Source organism: Wyeomyia smithii, chromosome 1 (assembly GCF_029784165.1).
Source record: "Wyeomyia smithii strain HCP4-BCI-WySm-NY-G18 chromosome 1, ASM2978416v1, whole genome shotgun sequence".
NCBI lineage: Eukaryota > Metazoa > Arthropoda > Insecta > Diptera > Culicidae > Wyeomyia > Wyeomyia smithii.
Window position 1 is genome coordinate 186,220,995 of NC_073694.1, and position 15,878 is coordinate 186,236,872.

At 39.1% G+C, this 15,878-nt stretch overlaps 2 protein-coding genes across 2 annotated transcripts in view; one reads left to right on the plus strand and one right to left on the minus strand.

Moving 5' to 3' along the window:
• LOC129733887 (uncharacterized) overlaps window positions 1-6,796 on the minus strand; it is a 302,189-nt gene extending 295,393 nt beyond the window's left edge. The window contains exon 1 of the mRNA XM_055695469.1: window positions 6,438-6,796. The gene's annotated coding sequence lies outside the window, so the exon portion shown is untranslated. The remainder of the gene's footprint in view (window positions 1-6,437) is intronic.
• Window positions 1-15,878, plus strand: part of LOC129733882 (C-1-tetrahydrofolate synthase, cytoplasmic) — an 81,321-nt gene that overhangs the window by 62,250 nt on the left and 3,193 nt on the right. Inside the window, exon 7 of the mRNA XM_055695462.1 lies at window positions 6,505-6,736. Within this exon, the coding sequence (XP_055551437.1) occupies window positions 6,505-6,736 (232 nt within the window). The remainder of the gene's footprint in view (window positions 1-6,504; window positions 6,737-15,878) is intronic.

Sequence of the window (15,878 nt, forward strand, 5' to 3'; positions counted from 1 at the left end):
TGATCGTATCTAATCGTGATGTGATCTAGAGCTAATAGAGGAGAAAGTGATGCTGAACATTCGAATTGTTGTCGAATTCGAATAGTTCCGATAATGTCGCTGTCGCTGCTTTCACTGCTCCATGAGTGACAGTCAATAATACACTGGATGTGAGAAATAAAGTTTCGGTATATGATCATATTCTGATTTCAATCTATGTTAATGTATTCGCAGTACAACTGTTGCGTCATCCTTTTCACACATTTATTGTGCGATTTTAGTACAAAACTTGTGCGAATCGGGAAGTAAATTGATTGTACAAGACTGGAACTTTTGCGAGTCGGAGCTGACATTTATTTTTTGTCCCACCCCAAGAGGAAGGTTTTGCAGAGCAATTGCATGCAAGGTAAATGAAAAAAAAAAACATATTTTAAGTATGTCATTTCCAATTTTGCTGAAACTTTGCATAGTTGTTCCTTTCTGATAAAGAGGCCATTCTATAATATTAGTTCTTCGTGTAAACCAGCGGTTCTCAACTATTATTTTGTCCGCGTTCCCAAATGGCGACCCAACAAACAATTGGGCTGAATAAAACAGCCAATAATTTTAAAATAGCTGAATAAAGTCTGCATGCAGGTGAAACGGATTGCCACAACGCTCAGGTTGATTTATCAGCTGAACAAGCAATAAATTCTGGTTTAAAAAAACTTGTGAAATACTCCACGCCATTATTTAATTGTTGGCTGGTTAAGCGCTGTTTGGATTTAAAAAATAGCTATTAGACAATATTCATCAAATACTGAACGAACTGGTTGAATAAGCGCTTCTTGATAATTCCCAAGAAACATTTTTTGGCTAAATAAGCGCTTTTATAACTAATCTTATTCAGCTGACGGCTGAACATAGGACGAATAATGCATTTCTAAGTGTTTAATCAGCTTTTAATCAGTCAATTTCTTAAAACTAAATCAGCTACCTGTTACATTCGACTTCCTAAATATCCGAACACGGGTTTGATGAGAAATAACTCAGCCATTTGAACAACTTTTATAATGCTGATCGATTCTGTAGGAGCGATTATTCATTCTTTGTACAGCTTGTAGAAGAACTCTTTTACAGCCAACAGTAGCTGGCTTTTAGTTTAAATAAGCGCCTATATGACAATTCCATGGCTAAAATTGTACATTCTGTCTTTCTGAAAAAGTGCTTTTTCAGTTTTATTACAGCTACGATAAATATAATTCAAAATATATATATTCGTCTAAATTTGACATTTTTTTATTGTTTAGGCGATTTGAACACATTTAAATCTTTCGATTTTTTGCACTTCTGTGTGTATTTTTCATCGCTTATTTTTCTATTTTTGTTAGTGAAAATAACCTTTTTAGTATCCAATTCTCCAATTCCAATTTCAAAAAAAAATTCTCGAATCTCGAACTCATGCTCATGACGTTCCTGGTGAAACACGTTGCCGATTCGTCTATCTTGACATACATGCATACGTATCGATTTAACCCGTACATATATTTCCAGTTTATTTCATAAACAGTTTTACATTGGCTGTATATATACTGAATTGTAGCTGAACAAGCGCTTCAGCATCTGTATCCCTAATTGTAGAAATTGTAGAAATCATTGCTAGTTTATCCACTTCGTAAATAGAAACAAACAGTGCAAACGAAAAATAATGATTGTTTTTGCAGCACGGCTAGACCCCCCCCCCCCCCCTAATTTTAAAATTCAACAGTGCCTTGTATTAAATCGACCAATTACAGAGGACAGTCACTTTGACAAAACGTGTTGTATCGTGTTCAAGGGATATGATACAACTGCTGAAGCGCTTGTTCAGCTACAATTCAGTATATGTACAGCCAATGTAAAATTGTTTATGAAATTAACTGGACATATATATACGGGTTAAATCGATACGTAGGCATGTATGTCAAGATAGACGAATCGGCACCGCGTTCTACCAGGAACCTCATGAGCATGAGTTCGAGATTCGAGACTGGCAGTAAATTAATTGGATACTAAAAAGGTAATTTTCACTAACAATAACATAAAAATAAACGATGAAAAATACACACAAAAGTGCAAAAAATCGAAAGATTTTAGATGTGTTCGAATCGTCTAAGCAAAAAAAATTGTCAAACTAAGACTATTATATATTTTAAATCATATTTATCATTGCTGTAATATAGCTGAAAAAGCACTTATTTAGACTATAAGCCAGCTACTGTTGGCTGTAAAAGAGTTTTTCTACAAGCTTTACAAAGAATGAATAATTGCTTCTAAAGAATCGATCAGCATGTATAAAAGTTGTTCAAATGGCTGAAATATTTCTTATTAAGCTCGTATTCGGCTATTTAGGAAGCCGAATGTAACAGGTAGCTGACTTTTTTTTTTTTTAAAGGTGGCGGGGAAATCTGCAAACAGACACCTGAGAAGAGAACTCAGGGTGTGGGGATGAGACTGGGGGAGAGATGCTGGGGTAGTTACACTCGCCCAGGCACCTACTAATCCCTGTCCCGACCCACTAAAACCCCTCCAGTCTCCAGCCCTGGTCTTCCCGGAACGACGGTTAAGTATTACGTCGGGGAGTGGCTTTTGTGCGTGATGCACCCTCTTTACTCTTATAACCTCCTAGCTAACTACCTGGAGACTGGTAATTAGCTACCACTGGCGTGTTGGTGGTTGACCCGCCACACACGTTGCAGCTCTAGAACAATCTGAGAGGCGGCCGCACAGACCGCGTTCCAGATGTCCGGGTCGTCGCACATCCTCCGGACTAGATTGTCCGGAGTAGTGCCAGGCCCGCTCACAGCCATCATGTTGCTCCTAGCTCTTACGAAACGGGGGCATACGAAGAAGACATGCTCAGCAGTCTCCTCCTCCTCCACGCACTCGGGACACATGGGGGACACCGCGTGTCCGAACCTGTGCAGATATTGCCTGAAACAACTATGGCCTGACAGGATTTGTGTCAGGTGGAAATTCACTTCACCATGTCGTCTCCCGACCCAGCCGGATATCTCCGGTATGAGTCGGTGCGTCCATCTGCCCTTTGTGGAGTTGGACCATTCCCGCTGCCAGCGGAGCATCGAGAATGACCTTCTGGTACCTCGTATGCCCCTTGTGTCACGTTGGTCGAAACACTCTCTGTCCTCCTTGATGGCGATGCTGATAGGCATCATGCCGGACAAGACACAGATTGCATCGTATGACACCGTACGATACGCACTCGCAACTCTCAGGCACATGAGCCTGTAGGTACTTTCCAGTTTACCACGGTAACTGTTAGTACCTAGCGCTCTGGACCACACTGGCCCACCATACCTAAGTATGGACGAAACCACGCTGGCAAGAAGTCTTCGCTTGCTGCCATAAACCGCTGAGCTATTGGACATCATACGAGATAGTGCTGCAACGAGCCGATGAGGCCCTCTTACAGGCATAGTCGACGTGACTCCTGAACGTGAGCTTGTCGTCCACCATAACCCCCAAGAGCTTCAGGGATCGCTTCGAGGTGATGGTGCAGTCTCCGACTCTGACCACCGCCTGTTGCTCCGAACCTATCCAAAAATGTGATTGATGATTAAAATATTTTATATCAGAAAAACGGCTTGTTTGATTGCAATGATGTCTTCAGCAAAATTATAGGTAATAAAATTGTAGTTCTAGAAAAGATATGTTCACTGTAATTTTTTTTTGCTTGGCCAAACTTATAAAATTGTCTCAAAAAGAACATTTTTTAACATCAATCTTTGCCACAATCTGTCAAAATTTGGTGCTGATAAAATGAGAAACGAAAAAGTCAAGAATATCAAAAAAGTATTTATTTTTATTCGAGCCAAGAGGTTTGTTTGTTAGTTTATTAGTCTTTATATGAGCTTCAGAATGTATTGCTACTTTATGTAGATAGTTTCTTCTAACTTTCATGAGAATACGTCGTCTTGACATCCACGTGCTTCACAAACTTCCCACACCGACTTGCAATGATAAAGAGCGAACACCTCATCAAAGTCCACATTGAACTTTTGCGTGAATCCTTCATTTTGAGTATTCACTTGCAACCACTGACCTAATGGTTCGGAGGTAGACCAAGTCCCGTATACCAGCCTCCATCAGAAACAGATATACGTCGTCCGTCGCGTCCTTCCAGAGCTTTGCGTTTCGTCTTCTCCGGGTTTCGAATGCGTTACGTGGATCTTTAGTCACCAATGGTTAACGTCTGACTGCTAGTCCCTGCTGATCTGCGCTAACCTCAGGTTCAGGACAGTCGCAGCTCCCTCCAGTGTCCGCGTTGGTTGTATGAGAAACGATTATTTGCTCGGAAAGAAATAATCTTTTAACAAATTTCGTCTTGACATGTGTGACTCGGGTGGATTTGATGATGGTCACCGATGAACGTGACATCTCTTGGACAGGTAACAATTTTCTTGGAGTTCATGTCTCACAAATGGTACGCCTTGATTACTTTGTTGAATCAAGTGAGTATACATTCGGACGCTTTTGCATCTCACTTCATGCGCTTTGGTTTCGGAACATGCACCAGCGCTTCCAACCCGAAGGCTCAAACATGGGCCAGATTAGGCTGTAATGTCGTGTCCTTTAGTTGAAGATCGATTAGTCAGCTACACGGCCATTGCTCTGTTACTTTGGCCCAGAATTCTTTGGCTGAACCGCTTCAAAGATCATGCACCGTGCACGCGGTTCGATTTACTCGCTCAGCCAGTCCATTTTATTTCGATGTGTAATCCGCCGTTGCCTGATGTCGGGTTCTCAAACGGCTCAAATGGTCTTTCTGTCCTCGATTCGTGTTCCTTTTTCTTCCAGCACATATCATGCATTGTTCGCTCTTTCTGTACAACCTACTATTCTTGACTCCGGAAACCACAACCTTTCTTCCTCCGCGCTGTTTCGGCTAGGCTTTCAATGACTGCAGCTGATCTAGCTTGTACAGGCCACGCTTCCTACTTCCAGTAGCCATTACTCCATCATCCGGCTTGATAATTTGAGCGCCATTTTTAATGGCTATAATCATAGGGCCACGTTTGACTCGAGCTACTCGAGAAGCTCTTCAAGAACCACTCCGACTTCATCATTAAAACAACACAGGCTTCAACCACTTATTATCAACATTATTCGACAATCTTGAGTACATTTGATTGGAATAACAATCGTAGACGCAAATAAACTTAACCGATAATCTTAAGCACGTTCACTTGAGCAACCCACCGACACAAGCTCTCGAATTTCCTGTAGCACGTTGGTTTTTATGATGGCCTCAGATTCACAAGTGCCATTGTCTTTGGTCGGAACTCTTCAGGCAATCTGACCAGAAGAAGAGTTCCTATTCACAGTATTCACTACAGTTTAACCCTCTAGTGCCCAAATTAATTTCTAAACGGACTTCGATAAATCATTATAAACCATTATAAACACTTTTTAAGTATTTATTAAAGCTTTTCGGAACTTCGACTGAAGCCCGCCAAATGGCGGCATTGGGCACTAGAGGGAACGATACTGTTGATGAACGTTTCCATGGAGTCACTGGTAGTTAGAGACGTTGTTATCAGTTTTCTTAGCAGGCCTACTGTTCGGGTCAAACTGGTATTCTCGAACCCTGCTTCTAACCTTGACCACGCGGCCTTCGCTGAAGTAACTTCCCTCATATGTTATTCACCAGATCCAATAGAAGAATTATTTTCCCTTTGGCTTGCCGGTGCTTCAACGCAACCATGACCGTCAGTGGTCAGTTTAGTCTTCATTCAGTTTTGTCGCAATTTATATATTAAAAATGGTCGAATTTAGACGATAGGTCAATTGACATGGAATCGTTCTGTAATGAATCATGTACTATCTTTTAATAACCATTAAAAAGATAGTTGCACATTCAGAATGATTGGCTATTTATAGGCATTAGTTGATTAGTTGATTACGGTGATTCGCGAACAACACACACGGACGATCAAATGAATACATTTCAAATAATGTCAGCACGATAAACTGTTACAGTGTATTTATGTTGTAACATATCAATCAAGCGACATAAAGAAGCCATATGCACCGAGCATAAGCATTGCTCTACACAGCGCAGCGATCGCAGCCAGAAGCAATATAAAATTTCAAAAGTCCCAAAATAACAGGAGTCAACCACTGGTGATAACCTACAGAATGCCCATTATCAGCTTCTTTTGTATACCAATCTGAGCAGCTTAGACTTACGTTGTTGTTGATTTTGGAAGGAAGAACCAACTTCGATAGGGTCACTCACTTAATGTGTTGCAGGTTCTAACTTTGAGCGCTTATTTTTTTCTTTACTAAAATGATTTTACTTTTATTGTTACATGTGAAGTCATAATTCAAAGCAAATCTATTTGATTGAAATCATTCAAAGAAAATATTCCAAGAAAAGCCAACTCTATTGCAAGCCTTTTGATTATCATTCTACTAACCTGGTAATCAGAGTCCATTCTTACGTTATTTTTTTATTCTGTCTCATTGCACACAACTTGTAACTAGATCCGACTAAGAAGAGCGGCCAGCGGCTAGTGGGGGACGTCAAGTACGACGAGGCACTGGTGGTGGCATCGTATGTCACCCCAGTACCGGGTGGCGTCGGCCCGATGACCGTGGCGATGCTGATGCAGAACACCGTTCAGTCTGCGTTGCGAGTCGCTAAGAGGATGATCGAGATGGAGTTCCGCTGGCCCATCAAGACGTTACCGCTGAAACCGCTGGAGCAGGTGCCCAGGTAAGAGAGTTGGGAAGTGCTGGAAGCTAGCAGTTTTCGCAGCATATAGTTATCCTACAGTTCAATTCGATTATTTAGTGGTCTTCATTCGTCTTCAAACCGCATTTTTAGAATTTTTTGAATTTTGTTTGTAGTCTGAGAATAACATTTTTGAGGAGTGAAATGGTTGTTAACTGTGGACTTTTGAGTAAGTCATTGGATATAGGATAATTTTAAGATTCGAACCTTCTAGTGGACTGATTTAAGAAGGAAAATAGGATAACAATTTTATGATAATTTGCGCGCGAGAAAGTTTCAGACAGAGATTTCCTCAATTTGCGGCGTTCCCAATACAAAACAAATTTTGGTGAGTTTTATTTTTTTAAACTGGTAATTTCATCTTTTTTATCTTCGAGGCGAGAAAAGTTTTGCACAGATGTCGATTTTATTAGGACCCGTTGAAAAAGTTACTATTTTGATGTTCAAAACGTCGTTCAATATATTTTTTAGGAAATTTACACCGAAAAAAAAAACGCAAGAAAAAGAAGTACAGTGGAATGGGGTGAAATTGATCATCTGAAAATTCGTGATAAAAAATACTAATCAAAAGATATTGCTCTTACAATACTAGGCAATGTTAACGTGTCCTTGAACGAAACTTTTGCATGATTCACATACCTGTCAAAGTTAACCCTTACATGCCCGGTGCAATTTTTCATATATTCGAAAATTTCTTCTAACTCAGTCAAAACCCCATCAAATTTGATCAAACAAGTTTCCAAATAACAAAAAAAGTATTGAATTCACTTAAAGTAATCTTAGCTGAGAGTTAATTACGTTAAAGTAATGTTTGATAAAAGCTTAAAAAATGTAATTTTCAACAATGATTTTAATTTCAGAGCTAGTTTTTGAGCTTTTGCAACAAACCGAATTGAAATCAGTCTAACGACGATCAAATAATAGCAAATTTAGCAACAAGCAGCTCGTGAACCAAAATAAACAAATTTTAACCTGAAATATCGTTATTTTCGTTTCCAAACTAGCTGTAAATATTTTTTAGTACAGAAATCATCATTTATCTTTAGCATATCGAATAAAAGCACATTGCCAAAAGAATATATTGATTTCAATGGTGGTGATCAATTTCACCCCAATTTACCTCATTGTACCTTATAAAATTATCGAATTTATTTCATGAAGTAGACGATAGTAATTTCACCAATAGCCATAGAGGTTTACTGGAGCACATACCAGTACCTATTTTGAAATTATACTATTTCTGGAAAAATGTACATGAAGCAAGTTAATTGGAAGAACTTGTGAGAACCTTGTGTTTCATTTGTAGTGAACCCCTGCCTTCAAGAAGAGGAAGGGATGTCGAACCACTATAAAAGTATACTTACCCCCAGAAAACTTCTCTTGGCTGTTTTCATTGCATTTGCTTGATTAGTTCTCAAGTTGTGCAAAAATTTGTGTTTTATTTGTATGGGACCCGTTTCTTCCAGAAGAGGCAGCCGTTTCGAATTATCCTAGTCACCATTCTCGTCTCATAGAGCTCCTACATACAAATTAGTACGCCTATCGGTTCAGTGGTTTTCCAAGTCTATATGGATCAGACAGACAAACAGACAGATCTGCATTTTTATATGTTTAGTATAAAATTCGGTAGCACTTTAACTTCTCGTTCGCTCAAAAATGTTGGAAAGCCTTTACAAAGATGGTTGATTCGACTTTACAGCAGCAATTGGAACTCCATCTTTATTTCCAGGGCTGGAATTCACCTCAGTGCAGACAGAACCACACAAGTTTGTACACAACACATTTGCCATCAAACCGTGCGTGCCACTCCCGATATTTCGTTTGTGTTCTCTTCTCCCCATTCGCTCTTTTGTATTTCTTTCACACCGAAAAAATTCAACTGAGTCAACTTTGTGCATTTGCAAAAATGTGCGACACCACACATTGTGTCTTACTTTGTGTATTGCTTGGAACAATGATTATCGGATTTGAAAACGAACGATTATTGTATAATTTTTTTTTTTTTTGGTTTTAGCACTTCATTTGACTCCTACTGAAATAATTTAGGGGCTAATATTCAGTGCTGCTCAATGGGTTTTGTTTCAAAACTAAAAATGGTTTCTTTCCGGAGATAGCCGCAATATGTCTCGTACATGAACAGTAGGGTGGCAAAAGAAATCGACTTTCCGAATTTCGTCTAGAAGTAGGGCTCGAAAGTTTCGTCTTCGAAAAAACTTCCCATACTAAACTTCAGCTTAATCTGACTTCGGGAACACGAAAGCATCATTTTGTGACCAATGAAAAAAATGCACAGGTAGTTCATAAATTTCTAATTATCAAAAAAATCTGATGCCAAATGTCTTAAAAATGCATGAAACATCGAGATCTGGTATTATCCAAAAACAAAACATGAAAAAATCGATTGGCTAAAGTTTCACTTTTCGTCTGAACAAATTTCTAAATGCGACGAAGGATAATTTTTTCCATACAAGTCATTACCACCCTAATGAACCGTATTAATAGTGAATGCATGTAGCAATGGTAGCGGGGCAGAAACATGTCTGGACGTGCGTAATAGACTATCTCACCGAATCTCTTTAACCTCACTTTTCTGACAGTTAGTGGTAACTTTGTTTACGTTTTTGAAATTTTGCTTTTTTCTAATGGATCAATCGCGTGCGTAGTGGAAATGCTGCTCAATTTTTAATTGTTCTTAGTGTACTGGCACCATTTTGATCACAATTGAAATGATCTGCTGTAATTAAGAACAAAACTGCAGCACCCGAAGGTAAACAAAGTTACCAGTAGCTGTCAAGCTCAGGTGCGTGACGTCACCGTGCGATGGTCTATATGTCCTAAGAAACACGTCCACGCCATTGAGAATCGTGTTTAAATAAATTTTCAAAAATGTATATGGTCCTTTCTTGGTTCCTTAACTCTGCTATTTTTTTACCCGCAACGAAACGCAAACTACTCAAACTGAAGCTCTTTGTTCTCACGCAATGTGTCACAAAAAGCAGCACAAAGTGTTGTTCCGTTCACCCTCTCTTGAAATATTTCTCACTTGGTGATATATTTCATAGTCATTTCGTTTTCGCTCTTTCTCTTTGCGCCTGTTGGTTGTCAAAATGTGTAGGTACCGTTCTCGTTGTGCCTTGACGTAAAATTAACACACTGAGCGCAATGAGTGTGCGAATGACAGCCCTGTTTATTTCTGTTAGCACGAACAGACAGGGCCGGCGGTTCATGTGGGTAGTATGGGTAGTAGTACCCACTCGGAAAATATCCATGTGGGTACTTACCCACACGGAACTATCTGACAAAACCGAAAAAAATGTAATGTTGCAATTGACAGATTTTTTTTAAGGATATCGTTGAGCGAGAGGTTATAAATCTACAGATTTATGTACAGTTGTAAAATTTCTTAGGGAAAAGGATAATTTTTTTAATTGTATTATTTACGAATAGAATTTCATTTACGATAGAGGTTTAAATTTCATTTACGATAGAGTTCTAAAGTTATGTTATCTCGTAAAAATTTCCCTTGCCAAATTTGAGCTCAATCGGACTTCGGAAAGTAGAGCCTCAAAGCGGTCAAAGAAACAGTTTTCTGATCGATAAAAGAAATCTCGCGTAATTTTTCAAAGGGACCTAAGTAACAATGACAGATTCTCTCCTCACTCATTATATATATTTTCTAAGCTTTCTTCCCCTTAATCGAGAGATAGTAATACTGTCTTGCTTACTATGCATTAGGTGTTATGAAATATAGAAAAAATAAAATAATTATTGATCAAAGAGAAAGTAAACAAAGAGAATCTCTCAATGTTAGATAGGTCGCTTTGAAAAATTACGCGAGAAATGTTCGAGTTGGGAGTGTCTCTTGTGGGTTCTGGTGTGGCTCGAATCTTCCAGCGCAAAAGTTTCCATGTCCCTGGAAGTTAATTTTTTTAAACAATTTTTTATGAAATAACATCAGATCTCGACATTTCATGCATTTCTAAGAGATTTGCTATGGAAAAAAAACTCGGTTTCGGAAACTTCAAGAACTACTCTTGTGCATTTTTAGGTTGGTCAAAATAGTAAGACCCTAACGTTAATCGAAAAAATGCTGAAAAAATGCCTTTACACGCACTGACGAATCTACCCATGCAGCATCAGTCATAGTAACCCATGAGAAAAAATACTCGAACTCTAACCGTAATGGTGAAAACAGTGAACTTACTCCGCCCAGAAGTAAGCGCGATCAAAGAACGTTATTCCGCCGCGTCAATTGTGGACATCGTACGGAAAAGAGACACCAGTTACGCTTGTTTCGGTATCTACAACATTTTGGCACTGTTGGACAACAATCAGAGCATCGAAAGAAAGACCGATTCCGGACGGCCAACGATCCTGAGCCACAAGAAGCTCCAAAGAATACTGAAGAGGAAGACAGAGGGAAAAGTGGCTACATCGCTGTGTACGCTTGATCGGAAGGTCGGTGCAACCGGCCAAACAGTGGAAAAGTACCTGGCAAACGTGGATATCAGGAAGCGGCAGTCCCGTCCATTGGTCTCGGAGTTGCAGGCAATGACGCAGTGGCAGCGGCTGAATAATATGGTCGAGTCAACGTTTTCGGCGAATCGCTACGTGATGGTGGTGGTCGACGTTCGAGACCTATCTGGAAACGACTGGCAGGGCACATCGTATTTTACTCCCGCCACGAAGGAAGTAAGCTTTGAGGTTAGATTCATTTCACACACCAAGTTTCCAAAGAAGGTGCTGCTGTGGCCGCGAAAAGCTCCGTACTGGCCGTGAACGGGGAAATTCATAGAAGTGATAAATAAAACGAAGAAAGAACTCAAAAACATGCCTACACGCATATTTTTGTCCACCATGGCGAATGTTCCGGTAAACTCCCGGAAGGCCGCTCGCAAGGGCGTGGAATTGATTTTGCAAGTGAGCTTATATAATTACCTTTCATAGTAAATTTATTGAAATTAATTATCTGAGTTGGTTTTTTGCTATCACCATCCGAATTTTTTTTTAAATTTTTTTAATGCAAACATTACTATTGAACAAAATTTGACAATCTAATGTTCTTAAATATTCCATACACTATCGAATTTTCGTAAAAACCCACTCGGAAAAATAATGTGACGCCGGCCCTGCGAACAGAATTGTGTTGTCTTCCAGACGCATAGCTGCAATATGCAACACGCAACTTTGTAACTGTGTTGCGTACCTGAGAGTATGCTGCTTTCTGCCATCAGCTTCCTTTCAACAAGAAAAGAAGAAAACGGAAGAATTTGAAATAAAAAACCGGAGAAAACTCCATATATAAACAAGGATGGTGAAATAGATTTTTTCACCGATAGAGATTATAGTCACTGGCGTACTTTAAATTTTGAAAATGAGAATTTAGCTCGATTAAAATATAAGGACTGTGCATGAATGCACAAAATACTGAAGAGACCAGACATGTAAAGGGAATGAATTCAATAAGTGTGGTGACGAATAGGAAACTAGATAAAACTAGAACAATTTAAAAAAAAACTGGAAATATTTAACCTAATTGTTTTGCTGGCGCTCGTTAAAAAAAAAACTGGGAGGTTGACAACGCTGGGTGAGTGTATGAGTGTATGTATGCTACTTCGGGCTTTTTCCGCTGGTTGCCAACATTAAATGCGATTCATTGCGTCTCGAGTCTAGTGAAACTGAAAGAGACAAAACTTAACAAAAAAGGCGGAGCAAGTTACAAAACGGGCAACATCTCTGTGACATAGCATTCTTTGGACTGTGCAAGAGTCTCCTTCTGCTCAAACAAATCTTTTTACTTGGTGAGATTGTCGAACATTATTTAGCAGCAGCGGGTAACAGGCGCGGATTAAATTGAGAATCTGGAACATTAAATAAAACCCCTAACAAGTTCTTGCTGTCCATCTCAAGAGACATCAAAACGTTAGAAACAAAAAAGTAGGAGGTTGTATCCAAGACACGACCGTATAACCGACGTAGAACTACGCACAGTATTAAGGAAAAACTCTACTCTGAAAAGTTGAAAAATAATGAATTTTCGTGATAATTGGAAAATTGGATGTTTAGAGGTGAAGTGTTCGGGCATTTGGGCTATTGATTGAGGTATATTTGAAGATGTATTTTGTGTACCGTGAGTACAAATATAGTGAGTATTACGTTATTGGCAGTGTTTTCCAACTGGTGGTACGTTTTTCTCAGCATCTACCAAACCGATTTGGCTAAAATTTTACAAGCAGCTGTAAAAAATTTCAGCCAAATCGGTGCAGTAGATGCTGAGAAAAACGTACCACCAGTTGAAAAACATGGTTTCGAGAGAAACGATGCGTAATACTCACTATATTTGTATCCAACACATGCAAATTATATCTCCAAATATACCTTAATCGATAGGCAAAATACTCGAACACATCACTCTACTCTAAACATCCGAAAAAAATTACGGATTTTTTTATTTTTCAAACTTCCAATGTAGGGTCCCCTCTTAACAAATGTATGGTTTGGATTGTTTCATTAACGAGTCTTAAAATCTACTATTGCTTGCTCTAATCGAGAAACTTTTCATTGAATAAACTCTGGAAGTCTACTGTACGAGAATAATACAATACTTTGCACGTTTTTGCCGTGCTGGAGTACAAAATATATGGCTGTGTGATCTGGAACCTCCACATAGTTAAAAAAATTCCACATCTATCGACCCATTTCAACTGAGCAATATCCCCGTACTTTTTCACCTGCTAAGTGAGCGCTTTACCTTGAACCAAAACAGCCATAAGGTTAGAAAAGGTTTTATTACTACTGTATTAAATGTTAACATTAAATGTAAAATAACAGCGAATAAAAATAATAAACATGCAGTGACGCTTTAAATTCGATTTTATTTTTTGCAATCGCAGTGCTACAGGCTTGGAAGGTCCGTTCAGTCTACCTTCCGACTAAAAAATGTAACTGATTTTACCAGGGAAACTCTTTTATAGCCGAAGGTTGCTACGAAATAGGCCACGCCTCATTTCTAAGTTTTACCATTGTCTCATGTTCCTCAGACGAATAATTCCACAATTCGCATTTAATTTTTGTATCCAGCGGAAAAGCACCCGTATCGTATTGCGGCTTCAAGTGATTTTGTTTGCTCGCTGTTGCGTGTTGCAACATGTTGCATGTTGCAACTGAGCAGCTGGGAGACGACGAAACATGTTGCAACATGTTGCAACTGAGCAGCTGGGAGACGACGAAATTCTGTTCATGTTGAAAATTGAATCTACTTCAAATTATTTCTGTAACGTCGAATTAATTACCTTTGTTAAGGAGTAAAGGCAATCTTTATGCTGCCCCAATACTGGGGGAATAATGGCAGTCTGGCGACACACGCTGAGAAGAACCGCGCTGCTCCTGAGACATGGTGACTAATCCGCTGTTACTGCTAAGTGCTGATATCTGCTGCTGCCAACGATGTGGATGGTCCAGCCAGCTCTCCTCTCGACTAATGAATGTAGTTGATTCTACCAGAAACTCTTTTATAGCCGAAAGTTGCTACGAAATAGGCCACGCCTTTTTGTTCAGATTTCCCATTCTGTAATTTTCTTTAGACGAATTATTCCACAATTCGCATTTGACGTTTGTATCCATCGAATAAACACCTATGCTGCTCTCATGCACGCAACGATTTTAACCCGTATCGTATTACGGTTTGTAATCAAGCAAGCGATTTCGTTTGCTCGCTGTTGCGTGTTGCATCATGTTGCAATTGAGCAGCTGGGAGACGACGACAATCATGCAGATTGATTGAATCGATGTTAATTTATTCCTGTAAAGTCGAATTAATTACCTTTGTTGAGGCGTTCTAACAGGACAGGGCAGTTTGTTGCTCAAAATCGGTTATGCTGATCGCAGCCATTGTGCTGCACCAACAGTAAATAAATAAAGCAAATTTTTTGACCGCGACAGAATTTGGTTGCTAGGATCCAGCACAGAATGATTGTGTTATTGCCAAAAATTGTTAACCTTCAATTACTTGATTATTTGCCTTGGAAAAGGCATTTTGCTGTTCAAAATCTGTAAAAGCTGTTTTCGCATTCAGTAAATAAGACGGCCGCGACAGATTGTGTTTTCTTGGATTCACCACAGAATGTGCTGTTGCCAAGATAAAGCAAAACTGTTAAGGCCGAAGCCCTTAACTGGCAAATCGAGACGTTTGGTGCTACCTCGCTGCTACTGTGTACTGTGATTTGTGTACTGGCGCAACCCGCTACTGCTACTTCCGCAATTCGCTACACTGCAGCTAACTAGTTATACTACTCTGTCGACCTTTTAAGGGAACCGAGCGACCAATCAGAGGACTTAATTTTCGTTTCAACAAGGCTTGGCAATTATCAATAGTACAATAGTTCGCATAATCAATCAACAATTTTCTACATTTGGGTGAATGCGTGTATAATTTTCCAATCAATTGCTGCAAAAATGAAAGAAATCGGTTGAAATCAAACCGATTTATAAGCATTTAAAAAGGGACAAAATCGTCCCCTTTTCGTTTATAGTTTTCCTATTTACATCCCTATATGGTAGGCTAAAGTAAAACGTAGTTCTACTCAAAACTTCGATCTTGAAAATAGATCTTATCAGAAAAACAAAAGACATGATTAAAATGTTGATAAGTATTCCTACGTCAACTTTGCGGTCGTGGCTTTCCGCACAATCCTTGTGTTTTTTTAACAAAGAATAGAGCGACCAGACCGAGCCAAGCGCCATTTTCTCAAAAATTGAGTTTTTAACACCAGTGGCTGTTAAAATAGATAATTTATCTTTCATGAAAAAAAAAGAATGATTTGAACAGTTTATAATGGTATTATAACATAATTTCTCTACAGCAGTTTGCAGGAAACATACGGGATGGTTAAACTTTGATCGCCGATTACTCGAAATAATGTTTTTGGCGCTTGGTTCGGTCTGGTCGCACGCCGACCAGTTGAAAAACGTTTGTTCCTATGGTTTTGAGTGAAAGAATGTAAAAAAATATCAGGAAAAGAATAACAAAAACAATTTTAAAATAAGGCCACAACCACCTATACTAGGATAGACATAAATGGAAAGTCTCCCATCCAATGTCCACTCTAAAACAACTCTGAAATAA